The 19,394-nt window shown below is 38.9% G+C and overlaps 2 protein-coding genes across 3 annotated transcripts in view; both read left to right on the forward strand.

The window, feature by feature from the left end:
• The first annotated feature begins 6,977 nt into the window (after positions 1–6,977).
• notum2 (notum pectinacetylesterase 2) lies at positions 6,978–15,600 on the forward strand. Its single transcript, XM_036210394.1, has 11 exons — positions 6,978–8,255; positions 8,341–8,393; positions 9,428–9,523; positions 9,618–9,678; positions 9,978–10,018; positions 10,158–10,260; positions 10,492–10,680; positions 10,770–10,870; positions 14,009–14,156; positions 14,240–14,287; positions 14,388–15,600. Exons 1-11 carry the CDS (start codon positions 7,924–7,926, stop codon positions 14,689–14,691), a joined length of 1,476 nt encoding a protein of 491 aa, XP_036066287.1. The 5' UTR covers positions 6,978–7,923; the 3' UTR covers positions 14,692–15,600.
• Positions 15,601–17,910: 2,310 nt separating this feature from the next.
• The window catches only part of rps15a (ribosomal protein S15a), a 6,267-nt gene continuing 4,783 nt past the window's right edge, over positions 17,911–19,394 (forward strand). The window contains exons 1-3 of one of the 2 annotated variants that reach the window (XM_024259193.2): positions 17,911–18,058; positions 18,753–18,890; positions 19,004–19,083. In XM_024259193.2, coding sequence (XP_024114961.1) covers positions 18,758–18,890; positions 19,004–19,083 — 213 coding nt within the window. In that variant the 5' untranslated portion in view covers positions 17,911–18,058; positions 18,753–18,757. Of the gene's footprint in view, positions 18,059–18,132; positions 18,156–18,752; positions 18,891–19,003; positions 19,084–19,394 lie in introns of those variants that run through there. The other variant, XM_024259194.2, reaches the window with a different exon arrangement.

A 19,394-nucleotide genomic window follows, 5' to 3' on the forward strand; every position in this document is an offset into this window, starting at 1 on the left:
GCGTGCACACACTCACAGCAAGCCTGCATGGAGTGTTGTCATCAGCTCTGCATTTCTAGATTTAGGCACATGCCATGACAAATTGATTTGATAATTTTCTGCAATGATGAACATGTTAATGACTATGAATTGTTTTTTAACCGATTCATAAATATTAATTACCTCCTTAAGCAAGTGTTAAATACACCAAAAACACTTCATTTTGTGGGTCTTGAACAGATTTTTTTTGCTAGTTAAACAAGTAGCCAACAGTTGAAGCAGATTTCTGTGCTTTGTGTGTAAATTTCTAACAATAAATACATTTTTCAAGATAATTTTAGAAAAAGATAAAAGCTATCAGATCAGCACCATTGCCTAGTTGCTAACAGTGTAATCCAGCTCCTTATACAACAGTTCTTTTGAGATCCTAATTTTCAAAGAGCCACTCATGACTTCACTTTCCTCAAGACTTGGACTGGAGGAGGGTCAGTTTAGCATTTCCCAAAGTCAACATAAATAATTAACATTTAAAGTGAACATTTAGACTTACATTTATTTACATGAACATTTACTTTACTATTTAACATTTACTTTTTTAATTTAAATATACCTTTTAATTTAATACTTAAGTTTTTACATTTAACTTAATACTTAGATTTATATATTGCATCCTAAACTGATACAACTATTTTAGGGATAAATACAGAAAAAAATGATATGAAGAAAGTACATATATAAAGAAATATCTAAATGTGGTCAAATAGTCACATAAATGTTATGATTTATTAACTGAATAAATCACAAACCAGTTTTTTCAGTGTCCCATAGACATAAATAACCTACAATTTGACGTCAGCTGGCTTTTTATGTTACTGTCACTCACAGCACAAGAACTTAATCTCGTTCATTTTTTTTATTTTGTAGTAACAGGGCATTAAACTGCAGTTGAAATATTTTCACAACATGCATGTTCAAATGCAACTGAGCAGTTAATCCAATGATAAATCTTTCAGTGAAGGTAGCTGAGGGATGGTCTACATATCCACGTCTTCATAGCATGAGGTGACAACACATGATGTAAAGGGCTGACATCACTTCATCTGGAATCTATGAGTTATAGTCTGTCATGCACTGATATCTACCAACTGCTGTGGACAGAGAAGAAAAACAAACCAAGGTCAGTCTTCCAAGAAGGTTACCGTACTAAACGTGTTATCAAGAAGATCTATACATTTTTTTCTCAATATGTTTTCAAACACTGATGATCTTGAATCTAGTTTGTCAAATAATCATACTTAAAACTCATTTAAAACAAATTAAAGCAAGAAGTACACCACAGTAAAAAGGAATAGGACAATTAACACAATTTTGTAATAAAGTGAATTCAAGTTGAAACTCAACTGAAAGATGGCAACACACATTGATGGCCATAGATTCAGGTAAAAATGTTATATACCTTACTGATTTTATCACTGTTGCTCAGTGACAAAATTTATTTTTCATCTGTTTACTTTTAGTGCGTATATTCTTCCAACTGTTTAGAAACCAAACATAAAAGCTGTTTAATAATTTTAATTTTAGTGAGGGACAACACTCACTTTCCACTTTATTAGGTACATCTGTCCAACTACTAATTACCACAAATTTCTAATCAGCCAATCACGTGGCAGCAATGTAATGCATTTATGCATGTAGACATGGTCAAGGCGATCTGCTCCTGTTCAAAGCAAGCATCAGAATGGGGAATAAAGGGGATTGAAGTGACTTTAAACCTGGCGTGATTGTAGGTGCCAGATAGGCTGGTCTGAGTATTTTAGAAATTGATGATCTACTGGGATTTTCACCAACAACCATCTCTAGGGTTTACAGAGAATAGTCAGAAAAAGAGAAAATATTGGGTATCAGTTCTGTGGTGGAAATGCCTTGTTGATGTAAGAGATCACAGGAGAACAACCAGACTGGTTTCAACTGAGAAAAAGACAACAGTAACTCAATCAACCACTGGTTCCAACCGAGGTCTGCAGAAGAACTTCTCTGAATGCACAACACGTCTAACCTTGATGCAGATGGACTACAACAGCAGAAGACCACAGTGGGTGCCACTGCTGTCAGCTAATAAAAGTAAACTGAGGCCACAATTTACACAGAGTCACCAAAAGTGGACAGCAGAAAATTGGCGACACGTTATCTGGTCTAATGAGTCTCCATTTTTGCTGCAACATTCGAATGGTAGCGTCAGAATTAGGCGTAAACAGCATTAAAATGTAGATCTATCCTGCCTTGTTTAGACTGGTGGTGGTGGTGTAATGGTGTGGGGGACATTATTGTTGCTGACCATGTCCATCCCTTTATGACCTCAGTGTACCATCTTCTGATGCTATTTCCAGCAGGATAAGGCAACATGCCATAAAGCTGGAATCATCTCAGACTAGTTTCTTGAACATGACAATGAGTTCACTGGACTCTAATGACCGGGAGGGAGGGTCTAAGGGCAGGGATAACCAGTTTATGTAGTCTGTTTAGTTTTTAACAATTGTTTATATTTTGAAGCCCAATGAGGCAAATCTCTTTGTGATTTTGGGCTATATAAATAAAATTGAATTGAATTAATGACCCCCACATTCACCAGATCTCAACCCAATAGATCACCGTTTGGATGTGGTGGATCAGGAGATTGTCATCATGGATGACAAATCTGCAGCAACTGTGTGATGCCGGGTTCAACCCGGCAGTGCAAAGGTGTATCTAATAAAATGGAGGGTGAGAGTAGTTTATCGACCCCTGTATCAAAACAGTAATTAACGAGTAAGGGTAAAAGACTTGTTGGATATCACAGTCTGCTCATCCTAGTCCAGGTTGTGGGGGCAGGAATCCAGAATTCAAAAATCTGAACTTTGGCGGGAACAACACCTGGCATCCATCAATTAAGTACTCTGCCTTGGGCATGTGACATGTTAAGTGACTCAATCAGCAAGTGAAATCTAAATCTCCGTATTCGTGGATTCGATGTGTCTCTGGTCCATGAACCCTGTGAATAAGTGGGAATACTGTGAATGCAAAGACTTAAATATTCTTTGCAAGAAGACTGCAGAAGGTGAGGAAGAATTTAGCCGAAAAGAGGGCAAAACTTTTGGCTTGAATCTTGAGTTGGAAACACACGATCGGACACTGTAATACCTTTCCACCAATCAATTGATTTCATTGGCAGTAGTTATTCCCTAACTGGCCTGTTCCATTTTCTATGGACCGACAACCAACGGGGACCAAAAATGGTTGAAATTAGTCGCCCTTATGGGTCCATTTTACAATGGAAATACTTAAAACACTCTATCGGTCTGGTTCAGTCTGGTCCGAACTGATCAGTGTAAACGAAGCATTAGAAATCCTTTTAATTGGCAAAGTCTTTCATTGACTTGACAGAGCCATAAACCATGACCCAAATGCTCTTCCTATAAATACTTGAAATTCCTTTATTTATCAAATAATTTAGAGTTCTTTTTTTTAAAAAAAAAAGAAAGAAATCGATTTAAAACATGCTGTTGTGCATCAGTCTACTTGTCTCGTAAATGAACTTCTCCATCTGCTTGTTTCCAGTCAGCATCTGGTTTCCATCATGTATATCTTTTTAAGATGAGAATAGAATAAACTGTAATTAAGTACTTATTTTCAAGTCAACTGGTTTGCAGCAACCCACTGGTTTTGTAAGCTAGATGATCTTTGTGATTTGATTGTTAAAGAGTATCACCAAATACTAAATGCTTACAATATTGTTGATTATGCTACAGTTGTCTTCAGCAGAAGTTCAATTGGAAATGATAATTAATCATCAGAACAAGCTGTTGATTGTTCGTATCATTTCAAATGTTCACCAAAACCTAAAAGGCTTGCATATTCATTTTGGGAAAAAAAACATGCAGCTCTTCCATCAGGTGCTGTCCTTGTTGAGTGCTGGAGCTGAGCAATGCATGACCCCCTGCACTGGTATCAACGAACTGTCAGGCTTGTTGATTGCTCCTGCATGACTCAAGGTCACATTACAGCTCCAAAGTGTCAGAAGACCCGAAGTGACTTTAGGACATTGTTAAAATGAGGTCTCTGTCAACTTTGGCGGGATGCCACCAACAAAGACTGCAGGAAATCGGCTTCTCAATAGATCTTTTCATTTCTCATCGTTGGTTGTCTGATTATTCAGGATTCGGGGTGCAGCTTCTTAGAACTAAATTCTTTTCATTTGTCATGTGTATGTTTCTATATGTAACATTATCCTCCTAACGCTGCTGTCAACCCCCTCCGACGTCCATCACTGCTGCATTGGCAGCCTGCAGGAGCGAGGCGTCTGAGCACCAGGTTTTCTGAATAGTTCAGTTCTCCCCAGCTGCTCGCCTCCTGCCGCGGCTCAGCACCGTACATCTGTCCGGCTTTAGACTCCCTACCCAGCTCACCCAATGAATGGAAAGCTCTCTTTGATACGACACTCTTGATTGATCGCTAGCTTGTGTCCACAGCTTTGCATCGAGCTGCTGGTCATCGCTGATCCACCAGATCTTGCTCCAACATGACAAGGGACAATAGGAGGGGGACACATCGTTGCTTAATTCTTTCTTCAATATTGGATGACTGAAGCAAATGAGTTTGGATTAAAACGCTTGTTTGTTCCCTCTCGGTGCCGGAATGCAGCGATGGCGGTGGTTTTCGGCTTGTTGATCTTTGAAGTCATCGGCCAGGCAAATATTCCACCTCATGGTTGCACCCTCAGCTCCTTAAGCTGGTGATGACACACATGCTCAGCAGACAAAGTGCCTAGACCACCCGGGCTTTGGGTGCCCTGACCTTGTAGGTTAGCTGTGAAAAATAACTCAGGGCAAAAAGAATGCCTCTTATGTTGCACAACAGGTCAAGCTGCTAACCCATCAGGGTGAAGTTCAATATATCTTATAAAGCCTTTTATGCAAAGTGTTTGTGATATCCACATATAACAGAGTCCAGAAGGGTTTCAGATTTTTTTGTTGTGAATTTTTATTTTGTGTGCGTGTGCATTTCAAAAGGTCAGAAAGGGGAAAAAAAGCTTGACTGAATTTCTGAAGCACTAGAAAACAAATCCACTTTCATCCACTGATCTGAAGGCCGGCTTCGCAAAACTTATCATTCTGTCCAATCTCATATCAAAGAAAAACAAAATAGCAGCAATGCCATCTCTTGGTCCATGACATTCTGGCAAAATGGTGATAGATTTACAGCAACTTCTTTTGCTCTTCAGCTCTTTGAGGTATCTGTTTAACAGATTGCAGCATCGATTTCTGGGAAGACAGATGGTGGTGTGCATGCATGAAACCTGGAGGAATGAAGAACTCTTCAGCTCAGCTAATCAAATCTTCTATATATATTTGTCTGCATTCTTGTTGTGCGTATTGTGGGTGAGAGCAAAATTCCTGGCTTTTTCGGCAGCTTTATGGTGTTTCTGGAAGCAGTTCAAAGCAGGAAGTGCTTGACATGAACTTCAAACCTTTATTAAAACAGAATGAGGCAGAATCTGTGCTGTATCAACAAATTAGAAGATGTTTTTATTAGTTTTTTCATCCACGGAGGGTGAACACAGACAAGTGTCCGAGATGTGAAGTTGGCTTTGTTGAAATGCATTTATCCTTCTCTTCTTTCGCTGCTCCGTGCGCTCTCTTGCAGCCCCTGTCCTTTCAAGTGATCATTATTTGCTGTGATTGACACTTTGAGATGGCGTGCATTTTGCTGATGAGAATTTTAGAGGCCCGGGACTCGTGATGCTTCTGTGATTAGTGGTACGTCACCCTACAGCCATCTGAAAGGGGGGGCAGTCAGAGATCAGTTTCAAGCTTTCATCACCATAGACAGGGCAGGCTAACCTGGTGTCCAGGAGTGTGCAGATCAGGAGACACTGTTGAGAGGTAAGAAACGCTGCTACACTCCATAAAGCATCAAGAACACCTAAAAAGAAGTGATGCTTTGTAGCACCTGATGAGATATTTTCTAACCTTCTTGAAGGACACAATCACATGTAGAAGTCTTTCAGCTGCAAACATCAGTCTGGAGAAACTTAAATTTGTGATGGAGTGGGATGTCTGACATCATCTCCTACAGAATTTTTGAATCACATTTGTGAAATTTATAGACAGACCTGAAAAACATTTTTTAAAGACGTGTTGTCTCTTATTTTTAGTCAATTTATTTTATCTGACAGTGTTTAAAACAGATTTATTTGCATTCATTTACTTGTTAAGTCAAACATTTTAGTGAATAAAGCACGATCAAGCAACAAACTCATGAATGAACCAGAGGAAATAGAAAAAGTAATAGAAAAAAATCAGCAAATGTCTGATAATAAAAAAACATACAAAAAGCCTTAAAAACAACCATGAAGATGTTAGTATAAAATGTGACCCAATCCAGGCAAACAAAACACATGAAATGTAAGTTGCTCAATGTAAGTTGAGTAATAATTAACCATTTGCAGTTTCTTTTAAGTAAAGTGACCCATGTTACACCCATTATTCTTCATTGAAATGGAAAAAATTGAAAGGTTTTTCTGTTCTGCAGGATTACTGTTGCAAGTGTAAATTAGTGCTGGGCGGATAGATCTAAAATATCGATGGTATCAATCTCAAGTTGGTATCGGATTGATAACGGCCCGCAGATATCGGTATTTCTACTCCTATGTGAGATCTTAGCAGCAGATCTCACAGTGCATCCATTCATTGTTCACCCTATTTCCACTCTATTTAAATGCTGAGTTGTTTTTGAGAAGTTACTTTTCATCTGTTTTTATTATTCTATTCAAAGGCGAAGAAGTTACAAATTATTTATATTCCTACTAGTTGTTTTTTTTTTTTTAATTGATAAAAATTTTGATTTATTTTTGTATCATAATTGCTTGTTTCTTTTGGTTTGCTGACTGTTTTGCATTCACATATTCACTTTTTATTTCATTTCAGGAAGTTTTCATTTTAATAAACTATTTTCCGTAGAATTGAAAATATTTTCCTAATTATGTTTTTATTTTTTCAAGTAATTAAAAAAGGGAAACTTACAAAAAACCATTCACAGGAAATAAACAATAAAAGTTTTGAAGTTCATATCACATCCACTGCATTTAGGAAGAATATCTGTATTGGTATTGATATCGGCGATATGGATCGGTATCGGATTGTTACACAAATGTTCAGTATCGCCCAGCCCTAGCGTAAATTCCTTTAGCCTATAGCATCCTTTAGTGCCCTGTTGCTGTTTTGATCAAAAGTCACATTTTATTGGCTCTCCAGTTAAATAAATGTCTTCATCTGTTTATTATACACAGACACACAATACATGGTCAAACATGCAGCTTTAGGCTTGATTGGGTAAAACACATTTCAAATGATTTGTTTCAAACACACATGAGCAGCTGCAGCTCAGCCTTTGTGGTCAGCAGTGGGTCAAAACGAGCGTGAGGTGTGCGCTCCATTGACCTTTGGGTCACATACCATGCAAAGTTGCAGTTGTAACGGCCTTGATGAGGTTTACATTTCAAAAAAAGGTAAATCAGAATAGTGGGAGGGGAAAGAGGGGGAGAGCCATGGTAAGCTGGTGCAGTGGTTGGTGGTGGGTGTGTGCAGGAGACTCACGTTGGCCACCAGGACCTCCCTTTGCTTATATCAGAACCTGGCAGGGGCTGCAGGGGAGAATGGCAGGAAGTCGAATCCAAACGGTGGCACTATAAAACTTCTTGCTGAAATTGTCAAGACTTCATCACAGCTCAGGACTGGCATCCTTCTTCACCACCTGCTCTCTGAGTCCTGAACTTTTTGGGGTTTTTTTTGCAGTAGCAGCAGCTACCAGCAGCAAAATTCAACGCTTTTTCATCTTGAAAAGGTAATTTCTTTCCAAACACAACAAAATTTTGTAATTTCATTTTTTTCCAAATAAAATACATCTTTTATGTGTGTCTCCGCAGACATGAAGATATTGGGCTGTGTTACCTTCTTACTTTTCCTCGGGGGGATATGGGGTCAGAGCAACCGTAACACCAAATCGAGCGGCAAGTCTGTGAAGAAGGCTGGTGCAAACCTGGGCGGTGATGCTGCCCAGCCTCCCCCCGGGGCGGGGGTCACTGCTGGAAGCAGCAGGAGCAGTGGAGGGCCAGCTGAATCTGAACGGGAGGGCGCAGCAGCTGCAGCAGCCACTCGAGCAGCTGGACAGCAGACGGACGATATGAGGCTTCACTTCCTCAGGAACACCCAAGTTACATGTAATGATGGAACCGCAGCTGGGTGAGCGTTTGTCTTTTTTGAAGCATATTTTCTTGAAGGACTGGCCTTAAATTGACCTTCTGCTCTTCCCCCTCTGGATCTGCAGCTTTTACCTGAAGGAGTTTAGAGGAAGCCGCAGGTGGATTTTATTTCTGGAGGGTGAGTAACCACAAGAGCCTGGTGTTTTGTACTTAATCCTCTAGGATTAAGCCTCCAGGATATGATTTTGATCCTCTGGGATTGGGATCCAATCCTGCCTTTATTTTGAATAAAAGTCCTCTGTTGAATGTGTCAAATTTTTTGATTTAATCCTAAATTAATTTGATCCAGAAATTTAGGAATTATTATAATGTCCCCTCGGAGCAGGATCTGAGGCTGATCCTGTCTATCATTTGAATATGTTTGTTTTAAAAATAAAAATAAAAAGATGTGAATTTAGGCAAACCGTACTAAAACTAAGTTTCTCTGATCCAGCAAAGGTTTGAATTGGTATAAAATATTTTATTTATGGAGTTGGATGAGGGGAATAGGTAATCTGGATCACTTTAATCCTTGTCCAACGTTTCAACATACCAGGTCAAAGTAATTCATTTCATATACAGAGGTTTGATTGTTTCGGTTTTCCATCTTGCTACCCTCTCTTCAATTTTTTACTTCAAATTTTCTTCTGAGAGATTTTGTTTCAAAACAGTCTAACTCAAGACAGTCCAAAGTGTTACTATCCATCCATCTATCGATCCATCCATTCATCCATCCATCTTCTTACGCTCATCTGGACTGGGTTGTGGGGGCAGCAGTCTAAGAAAAGATTCCCAGACTTCCCTCTCCCCGGCCACTTCCTCCAGCTCCTCCTGGGGGACCCCGAGGCGTTCCGAGGCCAGTCGAGAGACGTACTCTCTCCAGCGTGTCCTGAATCTTCGCTGGGCCTCTGCCCAGAGGGACATGCCCGAACCACCTCCCCAAGGAGGGGTTCAGTAAGCATCCGGACCAGATGCCTGAGCCACCTCAACTGGCTCCTCTCAGTGTATTAGTGCAGCGGCTCTACTCTTAGCTCTGTCAAGATGACCGTATAATCAAGAAGAAGAAATTTAAACCTTAGATCAGACTGCAGGGGCATCTTCCTCTCCCTCATCACAAGAGTGATGGGCTCACACTGGTCTTCAAACATCAATAACTTTAGTCTATTATTCTAGGTGGCTGGTGCTGCCACAGCAAAGAGAGCTGTGATGCAAGATACCAAAATATCCCCCGACTAATGAGCTCATCGAATTGGCCCCAAACTAGAAGAGGTCAGTCAACTCACTGTCTTTCTTAACACACATACATGTGCAAGGAAACATATGTTTCCATGTTGACACGTTGCTGAGACTGGATGTCTTGCAGGAACTGGAATACTGTCTTCACGAGCAGAGGAAAATCCACACTGGTACAATACAAACCTTGTGTAAGTATTACTGTCAGTAAATCTGGAGGCTTAACCTTCTGGTGGTTATGGTTATGACATACTGTAGACACTGTTGGTGTGCCGGTGCATCCGATTCCTGAGATGCCTCGTCATCATTTGCAGAGATTTTAAGTACTTTAAATCTCTGCAATTTCTAGAATCTCTGGAATGTGTTTGTCAGAAACCAATGAAAAGGTTGTAAAAAAGAGATGATCTTAAAGCATTGATGACATTTGTGGAGACAAACAAATCCAAATTTTGGTTCCACTGTTCTCTAACCCATGTGTATACATCTACAGATTCATCCCGTACTGCTCCAGTGATGTATGGACTGGCACCGGTCCTCCTCCGACCCCCCCTACAAGACAACGACAAGGACGAGACAAAATCAGAGAAAGAAACTCAAACACAAGTAAAGATTTCCGCCTGTTCCCTTCCAGTTTCCTGTTCCCCTTTGACCTCCCTGCCTCTCCGTACAGCTGAGTATTCCTTCATGGGCTCTCTGATCATCCGGGAGGTCATCAAAGATCTCATACCAAAAGGAATCAAGATGGCCAAGGTTGTCATGCTGGCTGGCACCAGGTGAGTCTTTCAGTGCTTCAGTGCAGATGTATCTTGTTACTTAAACCTTTTTAGACCATCTCCTTTCCTTGAACAAATACTGAACACCACATGATTCTTTTTCTGTGATGACAAGTGACAAAACATGTATTGTTAAGCTTCATCCTGGAGTGCTGAAGACTCATCCCTGGTTCCCATGCTCATTCTCACGTGGGACACAAATAACTGACTGGTTTCTTGGTTCTGCCGCAGTGCCGGAGGAACCGGCGTTCTGCTAAACATTGAGCGAGTCGCCAGCCAGCTTGGGCAACTTGGTATGGACGCTCAGGTCCGAGGTCTTGTAGATTCTGGCTGGTTTCTAGAGAGCAAACAGGAAAGACCAACCAACTGCCCCGAGACCGTCTCCTGCTCTCCTGAAGATGCCATCAAGAATGGGCTCAGGTAAAGAGGGTTAACACCGATGGAGGCACTTTTATTGACATTATTTTTTGGTTCATCTTTCTATGCTTCCTGTAAACTTGGCCTTTCAGATTGTGGAACGGGGTTGTGCCAGAACGGTGTCAGCAGCTCTATAAGAAGGGGGAGGAGTGGCAGTGCTTCTTTGGTCACAGACTGTACTCCACCTTGACCTGTGAGTTGGAAATATTGTGCTGAATTGGGGGCAGTACAAACAGAAACTACTTAAAACTCTGAGTATTATGATGATTAAACACAGTTAACTTCTCACAACAACAGTTATGGTCACTAATCACTTGACTAGTAGAACAGAAACGTTCCATATCACATTATTGTTTCTGAGTTCAGCAAACAATTTAAAGGAAACACAGTGTTTGATGGCTATTTTATATTCTTATCTAAACACAAATACACATTTATTAGTGACAAATTATAACGTAAATAAAAACCAAAGCCGACGTATTTCAGCTTGTTTTCTGTTGTCTTTAAACCACAAGTTGTTTTAACTTATTTTATTTTCTATCAATTAAAGAAAACTGAAAAATAAGCACCTCTCATTTTTAGCCCAGAAGATTGTTAGAAGGGGGTTCATATGTTGAAAAAATCTTACACAAAATATTAGCAGAAAGTTACAAGAAGAACCAGACAAAAAAATAATTAAAAAATCCAGTACAATCAGAGGATTCAATAACAACCATGTCAGCTCATCACAAAAAAACACAGAAGATATTCCCATGATGAGAGCAAGGGAACTACACCTTATAGTGAAACCTTAATGAGATGATTGGTGACAGCAGTGACTACCTCCAGGAAAACCCACAGCCAACCTGCAATGAACAGAAATAATCCTGAACCCACAAACAGAAGAGGCCATCTATAACATAATGGTCTCATTTGACCATAAGTCCACACAATGGTTAAAGTCCAATCAAAGAAGCCTGTGTCGGACAGTTTCTGCAGGAGTTCATCAAAAACACACCATTGAGTCATGGTCAGGACAGTTGGCACAGAAGTACACTTTCTCCCACTAGCTTACAGCCCCTCACATCTCTAATCTATATTACCAGTCCAACAAAAAGAAATATCTGAGCTATCCAGCCGAACAGTTTTAAAGGGGCCATACCGTGATTTTCTTAAAGTGTAACCAAACAGGGAAGTTGGAGGCTGACTCCACCCACAGCCAAAATTTGAACATCCAGTGGGTGGGGCTAGGGAACAGGGCTGTTTACTGGAGCTGCAGATGATGGTGTGGCACCTCTGAAATGACGTGGGGCTGGAATGATTTGAAATTCAACTGTAATACCTCAATTCAACCTGTAGGGGGAAACACACGGGGTGGTTTTTGACTATATTTTCAAGAATTAAGTAAGTTTATTTTAATTTATCAAAAATTTGGCAATGACCAACAGACATCTCTTATAAAGCCCCATTTATAGAGGTCAACACCCAAAAAAAGTTGATTTAGGGTTAGGTTACCCTTGAAGTCTTTCAGAGCAAACTATATCCATTTAAATGATCATATATTACCTTTGGAACACTAAAAAACAAATTATTTATGAAAAATTAGTAGAGAATGGTGATGGCTAATGGGTTCGTTTTGTGGTGAAATTTGGTCAAAAAAATGCAGACAACAACACCAGATGAAAATTTCACGATTTATTTATATGGTGACATATAATCTCCATATCAAAAATTTGCTTTCATGAGGATCCATTTACCTTTCTTCTGTTTCTCAATAATTTACGTTTAAACCAGTTCTTCCAATTCATCGCTCATTTTATCCTCCAGGTAGTAAGTAGTCTGCTCTCTTTCTCCTCCATTTCTCCTTCTGTCGCGAATCTAGCTGATCACCGCTAACTCGAGCTGCTAGCTTTGCAGAGAAAGTGTTGTGTTAGCCTGGGGACGGAGCAGATTCTTTATGGAGAGGGTTGTCTCACATTATGACATCAGCATGTGAGGAACGCTCGTTTTCGTGGCTATGGGAGGGGCTGCTGTTTAGAGCGCATTCTAGAGGATTACTCAGAAATGCGTGAACGAATCAAAAATAACGTTTTGGAGTTATTTATAGTGAGGAATGAACAGTATAATACACTTAAAAGCTAATTGTTTTTTTTCTTGGTATGACCTCTTTAAGTCAAACGCCAGTCTAGATGAGGAAAACAAAGATGCTGATGGATCTATTTGTGTCCAAGTGGATGTACCAGAATGGAACGGGGTAGGGAGACTTTGGCCCACCCATTTTAGTTGCTGCATCATAACTGAGGCTACAAGAACATGTTAAAAAAAAACCAACAACACAATTTTAATTGGAGTGGGTCTTTAAGATTAAATCTGCAAATCCAGTTGTTGCTGGACAGGGAACTGCAAAATAAATGATTGTGTGGAAGAGTTAAGTTTGAAAATGGATACCTGTATGTTTTTAGTGATATTACATTCTACATTTCAATCCTATGGCCCCTTATGGGACACAAACAGGTGTAGATTTTTTTTTTTTTTACATGAAATGGTCTTTCTATAAAAAATAAAAAATAAAAAAAACATCAAAGCTGTCCAACCACATAAAAACAGATTATAACTATTTTTCTTTGAGACAGGAGACATTTTTTAAGACTTCTGTTAGATTTCTGTAGATACTTTATGTTAAAGTTCCAGCTAATTGAATGTTCAAACACCATTTTATATGTTTGTTAAAGATGAGTAAAGGTAGTCAAAGTCTATCAATCACCCACATCTTATCAGCTCTAGTTTTAGCTGAATAATCCATACTGCCATCTAATGGTTGCTCTAAGTAATACAGCTCAACTGTACATGGAAATACCGTAGAACAGGGGTGTCAAACTCAAGACCTTGAGGATGATGTATAGCTGGTTTTCCAGAAATCCTGTCGTATCTGAAGCAGATCACCTGGATAAGGTTTGCTTAGCCTATAAGGAGCTTCTATGTTAGCATGGTTGGAAAACATGTAGTACACTGGCCCTCAAGGACTACAGTTTGATACCTGTGCCATAGAAGGACTTTCATTTAAAAATGTCCAAATTTTGTTTAATGTGTCAATGCTTTATCAATTTACCTGCAAAAACAAAACAAAACAAAAAAACAAATAAACAAAAAAAAATACATATATTTGGGGATAAAAATCTTTATTCTTGGATTTGAGGAATCTATTCATCCTATTAAAAAGTATATTTTCCATTATTTAACCTCAAACTTTTTAATGAGCTTTTAACTGCTGAACAAGTTACTTTAGCTGAACAATTAACCCGAATTTGAGGTTTGCTGGATGCTGATTCTTTGTTTTTTTTATTTCCGGTAGCTCCTCTGTTTGTGGTGCAGTGGCTGTTTGATGAGGAGCAGCTGCGGGTGGAAAACATCTACATGGGAGCACAAAGCGTCTCTGATGAGCAGTGGCGGTACATCCAGAACCTGGGTTTGGAGCTCAAAGACTCTCTAAGAGATGTCACGTGAGTTCGCAGCTGAATTTTCAGCCTCAAAGTCCTTCAGGTTTCAGCATTTCAACCAACCAAAGATGGACTTTGTCTTCCAGGGCTGTATTTGCTCCGTCGTGCCTCTCCCATACTGTCATCACCAAGAGGTATCTTTCTCTTCTCATCTTTTTGCTCTCGTTTCTGCTGTTCATCCCCCAAAGAATCCACTTGAAACATTTTCTGTTTATTTCATTCACTGACCTGCAGTACATGGATGAGTTTTCAAGTCAAAGGCACCTCTTTACCCCGTGCCCTGCACTGCTGGGACAGAAGTCTGGAGGCAACACGCAACAACAGAACCCCAGCCAAAGGTTGCCCTTTCCACCTGGTGGACACCTGCCAGTGGCCTCAGTGCAACCCCACCTGCCCAGCCTTGGTGGACCAGGCCACCCAGCAGGAGGTCACTCTGCTCCAGATGCTGGTTGCCATGGGTCTTGACCTGCAGAGGCTGGGCTTGGACCCCCAGGGAGATGCAGACTCTCTGGCCAGCATGGTCAGCAATGGTGGCTAAGCACAGCAGCTGAAGTAAAGTGTCAGAAAGGTGAATGGATGTAAAAAAGGTGTGATTTCAGTGTGACCGTGGACATTCAGCAGAAGTCTGGTTACTACATTTTGTGCTGCTCAGCATTCCATTATGCTCCACATGTTAGCTCCATCTGTGACCACATCAGGCTGGAGGGAGTGTGGCTCTGGGGGTTTGTGTTGTTGAGTGGGGCCCCTAGTGAGTGTCAGAGGAAAGTGGGGGCAAAGCTCCTTAGCCTGGTAATCTTTAAAGATTGATTTGAGACGACCTACAAGAAGCTATAATCCTGATGGCTCCACTTTCTGAAACTAAAACATGTTAGTAGAGTTTAATGTCACCATCTATGTGTTCATTTACTCTGTCGTTTTTAGCATTCAGGTAGAAACAAGAAGCAAATTTGGAAAACAATATGAAATGATTTAAACTTTTTACTTTATTAAAGACACTGTTGTGTTTGAGAAATAATTAGCTCCTAATTTTGTGCTAAGCATATATGCAAGTTGATATTCATATTTTGTATGCATGCAAAACTAAAATAAATTGTTTGATGTATCTTTTGGTTGTAGGTCTACTAAAATTGTTTGCAGTCCTACCTTATTTAATTGTATAGTCCATAATATATATTGGAAAGAAAAGACAGCTTGAGAAACTGGCTTCTGAACAGAAATCACCCACATTTATAAACTACTTCTACAGGAAAGTGAAGAAACAAGGGAGTTACTTTATTTCCAAACACAAGTTTTCCACCTGATTCTGTGCTGGAATACTTTGTATTCACAGATGTTGCATTATTTTACCGAGCCGTTGCAGCACTGAACTCATGCAAGTGTAAATACATAAAATAAAAGAATGTAAACTATTGTTTTGCTTTGGTCTTTATTACTTTTTACTTTATATCCAGCTCTAAATATATTTTCTAAATGTGAAACCATTTATCATTTTTATTCAAACAACTCACTTGTGTTCCATTGATAATTAAATGAAAATATCTTAAATGTTTTTTCCATCACATTTGTGAACATAAAACTACATTTGTTCAATGTTCAAAAGCATAGGAACACAATGTGCTATACACGTCAAAAATACATTTTGTGTAAAAAGTGAATTGTCCCACACCCCCCCCTGTTGAAACAACCAAAACAAAATTATGAAAACAGGGGATAAATGTAAGAAAAATATAAGAATTAAAAGATAAAACCAGTGAACAAGAGAAGAGAAAAATAAATTATTAGACTGAAAAAAATAGTTTTTTCCCTAAAATCTTGATATCTCCTGTCATAATTCCTTTTTTATTAGATAATTTTGAATTTTTAAATGGCTATTTGGACATGAAACACAAGACAAAGTGAAAATGTGCAAGAAAAAAAATCAAGCAAAAGCAACTGGTGTGAGGTAATACTGTCAGTTTTTACAGGTTTTCAGTATTTGTATTATTTAAACTGCTTTATAAAACAGGAATAGTGGTTCTATTGTCTCTTTATCTGCTGCAGTGAATGTGGTGTTGTGCCAAAAAATTAGGAATATTAATACTATTTAAGGAAGATACATACAGCTTCTTCATTTTGTCAGAAATAAGCATGAAATTTACATTTGAGAGCAATCACCTTTTGATGTTTACCAGAAATTCCTAAGACTTTTGACAAGAGACAAAAAAAGGTGATCTGATGTTTCTTCCTCCAATTGAGAAAACGTGCTCTGGTTAAAATGTTATTATTTACCATAAAATTATTTTTCTTTGATTTTAGGATCATTTAACAAATCTAATGAGCTTTAATATCAACAGACTGAATCCTCAAATGGAAAATCAACTGCAGCTTCTGGAGGATCCTACACCATGTTAGTGGGACTCTAGTTATACCACTCGCTTCAAATATGTGATTCAAAAGAAATTAGAGAAATTCTGTCCGGAAATCAAGTTTCAAAACTTATCTATCTGAAAACCACACGTCAAAAAATGTCTTTTTCTACCATTGCTGCCTAAAAATTGTGTTTGGAATATGGAATCACGTTGAGTTCTGCTGCATCAAAAGGATTTTCAACATTTTGATCTTCTATGTAATTAATTCCACCTTTGTCATGACTTTGAACCAATTAAAGCCTTGTATTCAGCTCACCCCCCCCCCCCAGGAACTGAAGAGAGAGAAAAATTTCAGGTTTTTCAATATTTAGAAACCTTTGAGAAAAACTGTTCGGGGAATTTTTTTCAATTATTGCTTTCCAAAAATAATCCTGCATCATATGGAAAATGACCGACCTTAAATGGCCTTTTGAAAATAGCTTAAACCATAATTATTTTTATGAAAAATGGCTAAAATTTGGAGGGAAAATGCAGTTACTCTGTAAATACCTAACTAACATTGTTGAATGGAATGTTGTGACTGGCCCATCCGTGTGCCATCTGGGATTTTATAAGTGATTTTAAATATTTGACATTTTAACAACATTTAGAAAGAAAAAAAAGAAGACTTAAGGACATTTCGGAATATGGAACCACATTGAGCTATGTTGCATAAGAAAGGCTGTCAACCTTTTTATCTTAAACATACGAATGACGAAATTTAAAAAATCTACAGATATGTGGTATAAATGTGTTTATAGCGTATCAGTCAGTGTTGGTGAACAATGCATGATTATGGTGTGTATATATTTATATATGTGTGTATATTTAAAAAAATGATAAGGAGAAAATAATTGTTTAAAATGTTAATCCTCACAATAACAATTCGATCTTGTCAATTAAATTGTTAACTTTATGTTTTAGATCTTTTGTTTAGTTACAGTTAAAATTTCGATCATTAAAAAAAACTTCTGTCATATAATTTTATTCTCCATGTTTTGATTAACTACGGAAGCCGAAAGTGACCTGCCCTACTTTTTTTTTTTTTTTTTAATCTTGTTATACTGACAAAACGAATGTTTTCTCGTAATAACAAGATAGCTGATTTCGTTATAACGAGAAAATGATATATACAAAAAAAGTACACGAGTAGGGTTGGTAATTTTTCCGCTTTCGTGATGAAAAATAATATTTTTTTACCTTGTAAAGTAAAAAATGAAATCAATTCTAAACCATGTCTGTGTTTTAAACAGAAGACAAATACGCTGCGGTGGCGCTAAAAAACCCATACATTACATTCAACTAAACTTCTCGTTCTCCTTCAAATAGTTTATACATTTTCAAACACGACATTTGTGTTTAAATTGTATCGTTATACTTTTGGTTTTGAAACAAAACGAGAAGATCGGGTGATTTAGAGACGAAGTGATTCATCTTGACTCTTAAACATCTTTGATGTTTTCCCATAATGCACAGCGCTCCCTATCTCCTTCCTCTTTCCGCCATATTGCAGAACCGGTGAGATGTCGTTTTTTAACATCATTCCTAATCTTGAGCGAATCTAAAGCATCTGAGTGTTAAAAACTTCGCTAATTGGTCCACGTGAATGCAAAATGTAATCGGTTTATTTCTGTGTGATTATTGATTCGTTTGATAATCGAATGTTTGCAGATTTGTTCAATAAAGTTCCCACACCAGTTCTGCTTGGCCTGGAAATGAGTGCGTTCACGCACCCAGTGAACCCTCAGCTTCGCCTCGAATACGGCGCCGTTTTTTCGGAATAAAGAATAACCTCTCTGCTGTCCGTCAGTCTATGTGCTATGAACAATTTCTTCTCCGTCGTCGTGCTAGTTGCCACTGTGCCGCGAAAACGCTCCTCATGTCGGTGTAGCCGGCTAGGCTAGTGCACTATACAGCGAGGGGACTGCCCAGTCACAGCGCGTACATCAATTAGTTGGAGGTTCTTCAAATGCACACTTAAAACTAAATACAATGAATGAATTGTTATCTGTTAGGCTACTGCCTGTTTAGATGTTCACTTGTCTAGGCCTCCCTGTCCATCAATTTGAGGTTGTTCTAAGCGAAGCATCGCTCTAAAGTTGCATTAAAGTCCGAGATAACACCGTAATTGAGGAGAATTGTCATTTGTTTTCCATTGTTGGTGAGTAGGCTTGTTAAGCAAAGTGTTAGTAATACTTTAATGTGTTTGCAGGCATCATGGTGCGCATGAACGTTCTCGCAGATGCTCTGAAAAGCATCAACAATGCAGAGAAGCGTGGGAAACGCCAGGTCCTCATCAGGCCCTGCTCCAAGGTTATAGTGCGCTTCCTAACTGTCATGATGAAACACGGTAAGATGCTCTTTCAGGAGTTGAAGCATCATCATGATCTCAGTGGGTACACTCTGGATCCCACCTGTTGCCAGGTTTTCATGAATGTGTGGTTACTCTCTTTGCTCCCACAGGTTATATTGGAGAGTTTGAGATCATCGACGACCACAGAGCTGGAAAAATTGTCGTCAATCTCACAGGCAGGCTGAACAAGGTGAGCTTTCTTCAACAGTTGTTTGAGAATCTCTGGAAAGTCTTTCGTATGAGACTGATGGAATTTGCACGTATCTATGTGTGACCATGCACAAAAACCGATGGAAATTGTGTTAGCCATACGAAATACCAAAATGCACATTGCCCGCATGTATTTTAGGGGCTAATTGCAAAATTTTTGAATGGTTATTGACTGTAACAGGACAAGAACATAGTTCAGCATTAGCTACAAATATGTCTGCATCCAAGAAAAATGGTTCAGCATTGGCTGCACGTATTTTGAAAATTATGTGCGAAAAGCTTGTTTTTTTT

Source organism: Oryzias melastigma, linkage group LG1 (genome assembly GCF_002922805.2).
Source record: "Oryzias melastigma strain HK-1 linkage group LG1, ASM292280v2, whole genome shotgun sequence".
NCBI lineage: Eukaryota > Metazoa > Chordata > Actinopteri > Beloniformes > Adrianichthyidae > Oryzias > Oryzias melastigma.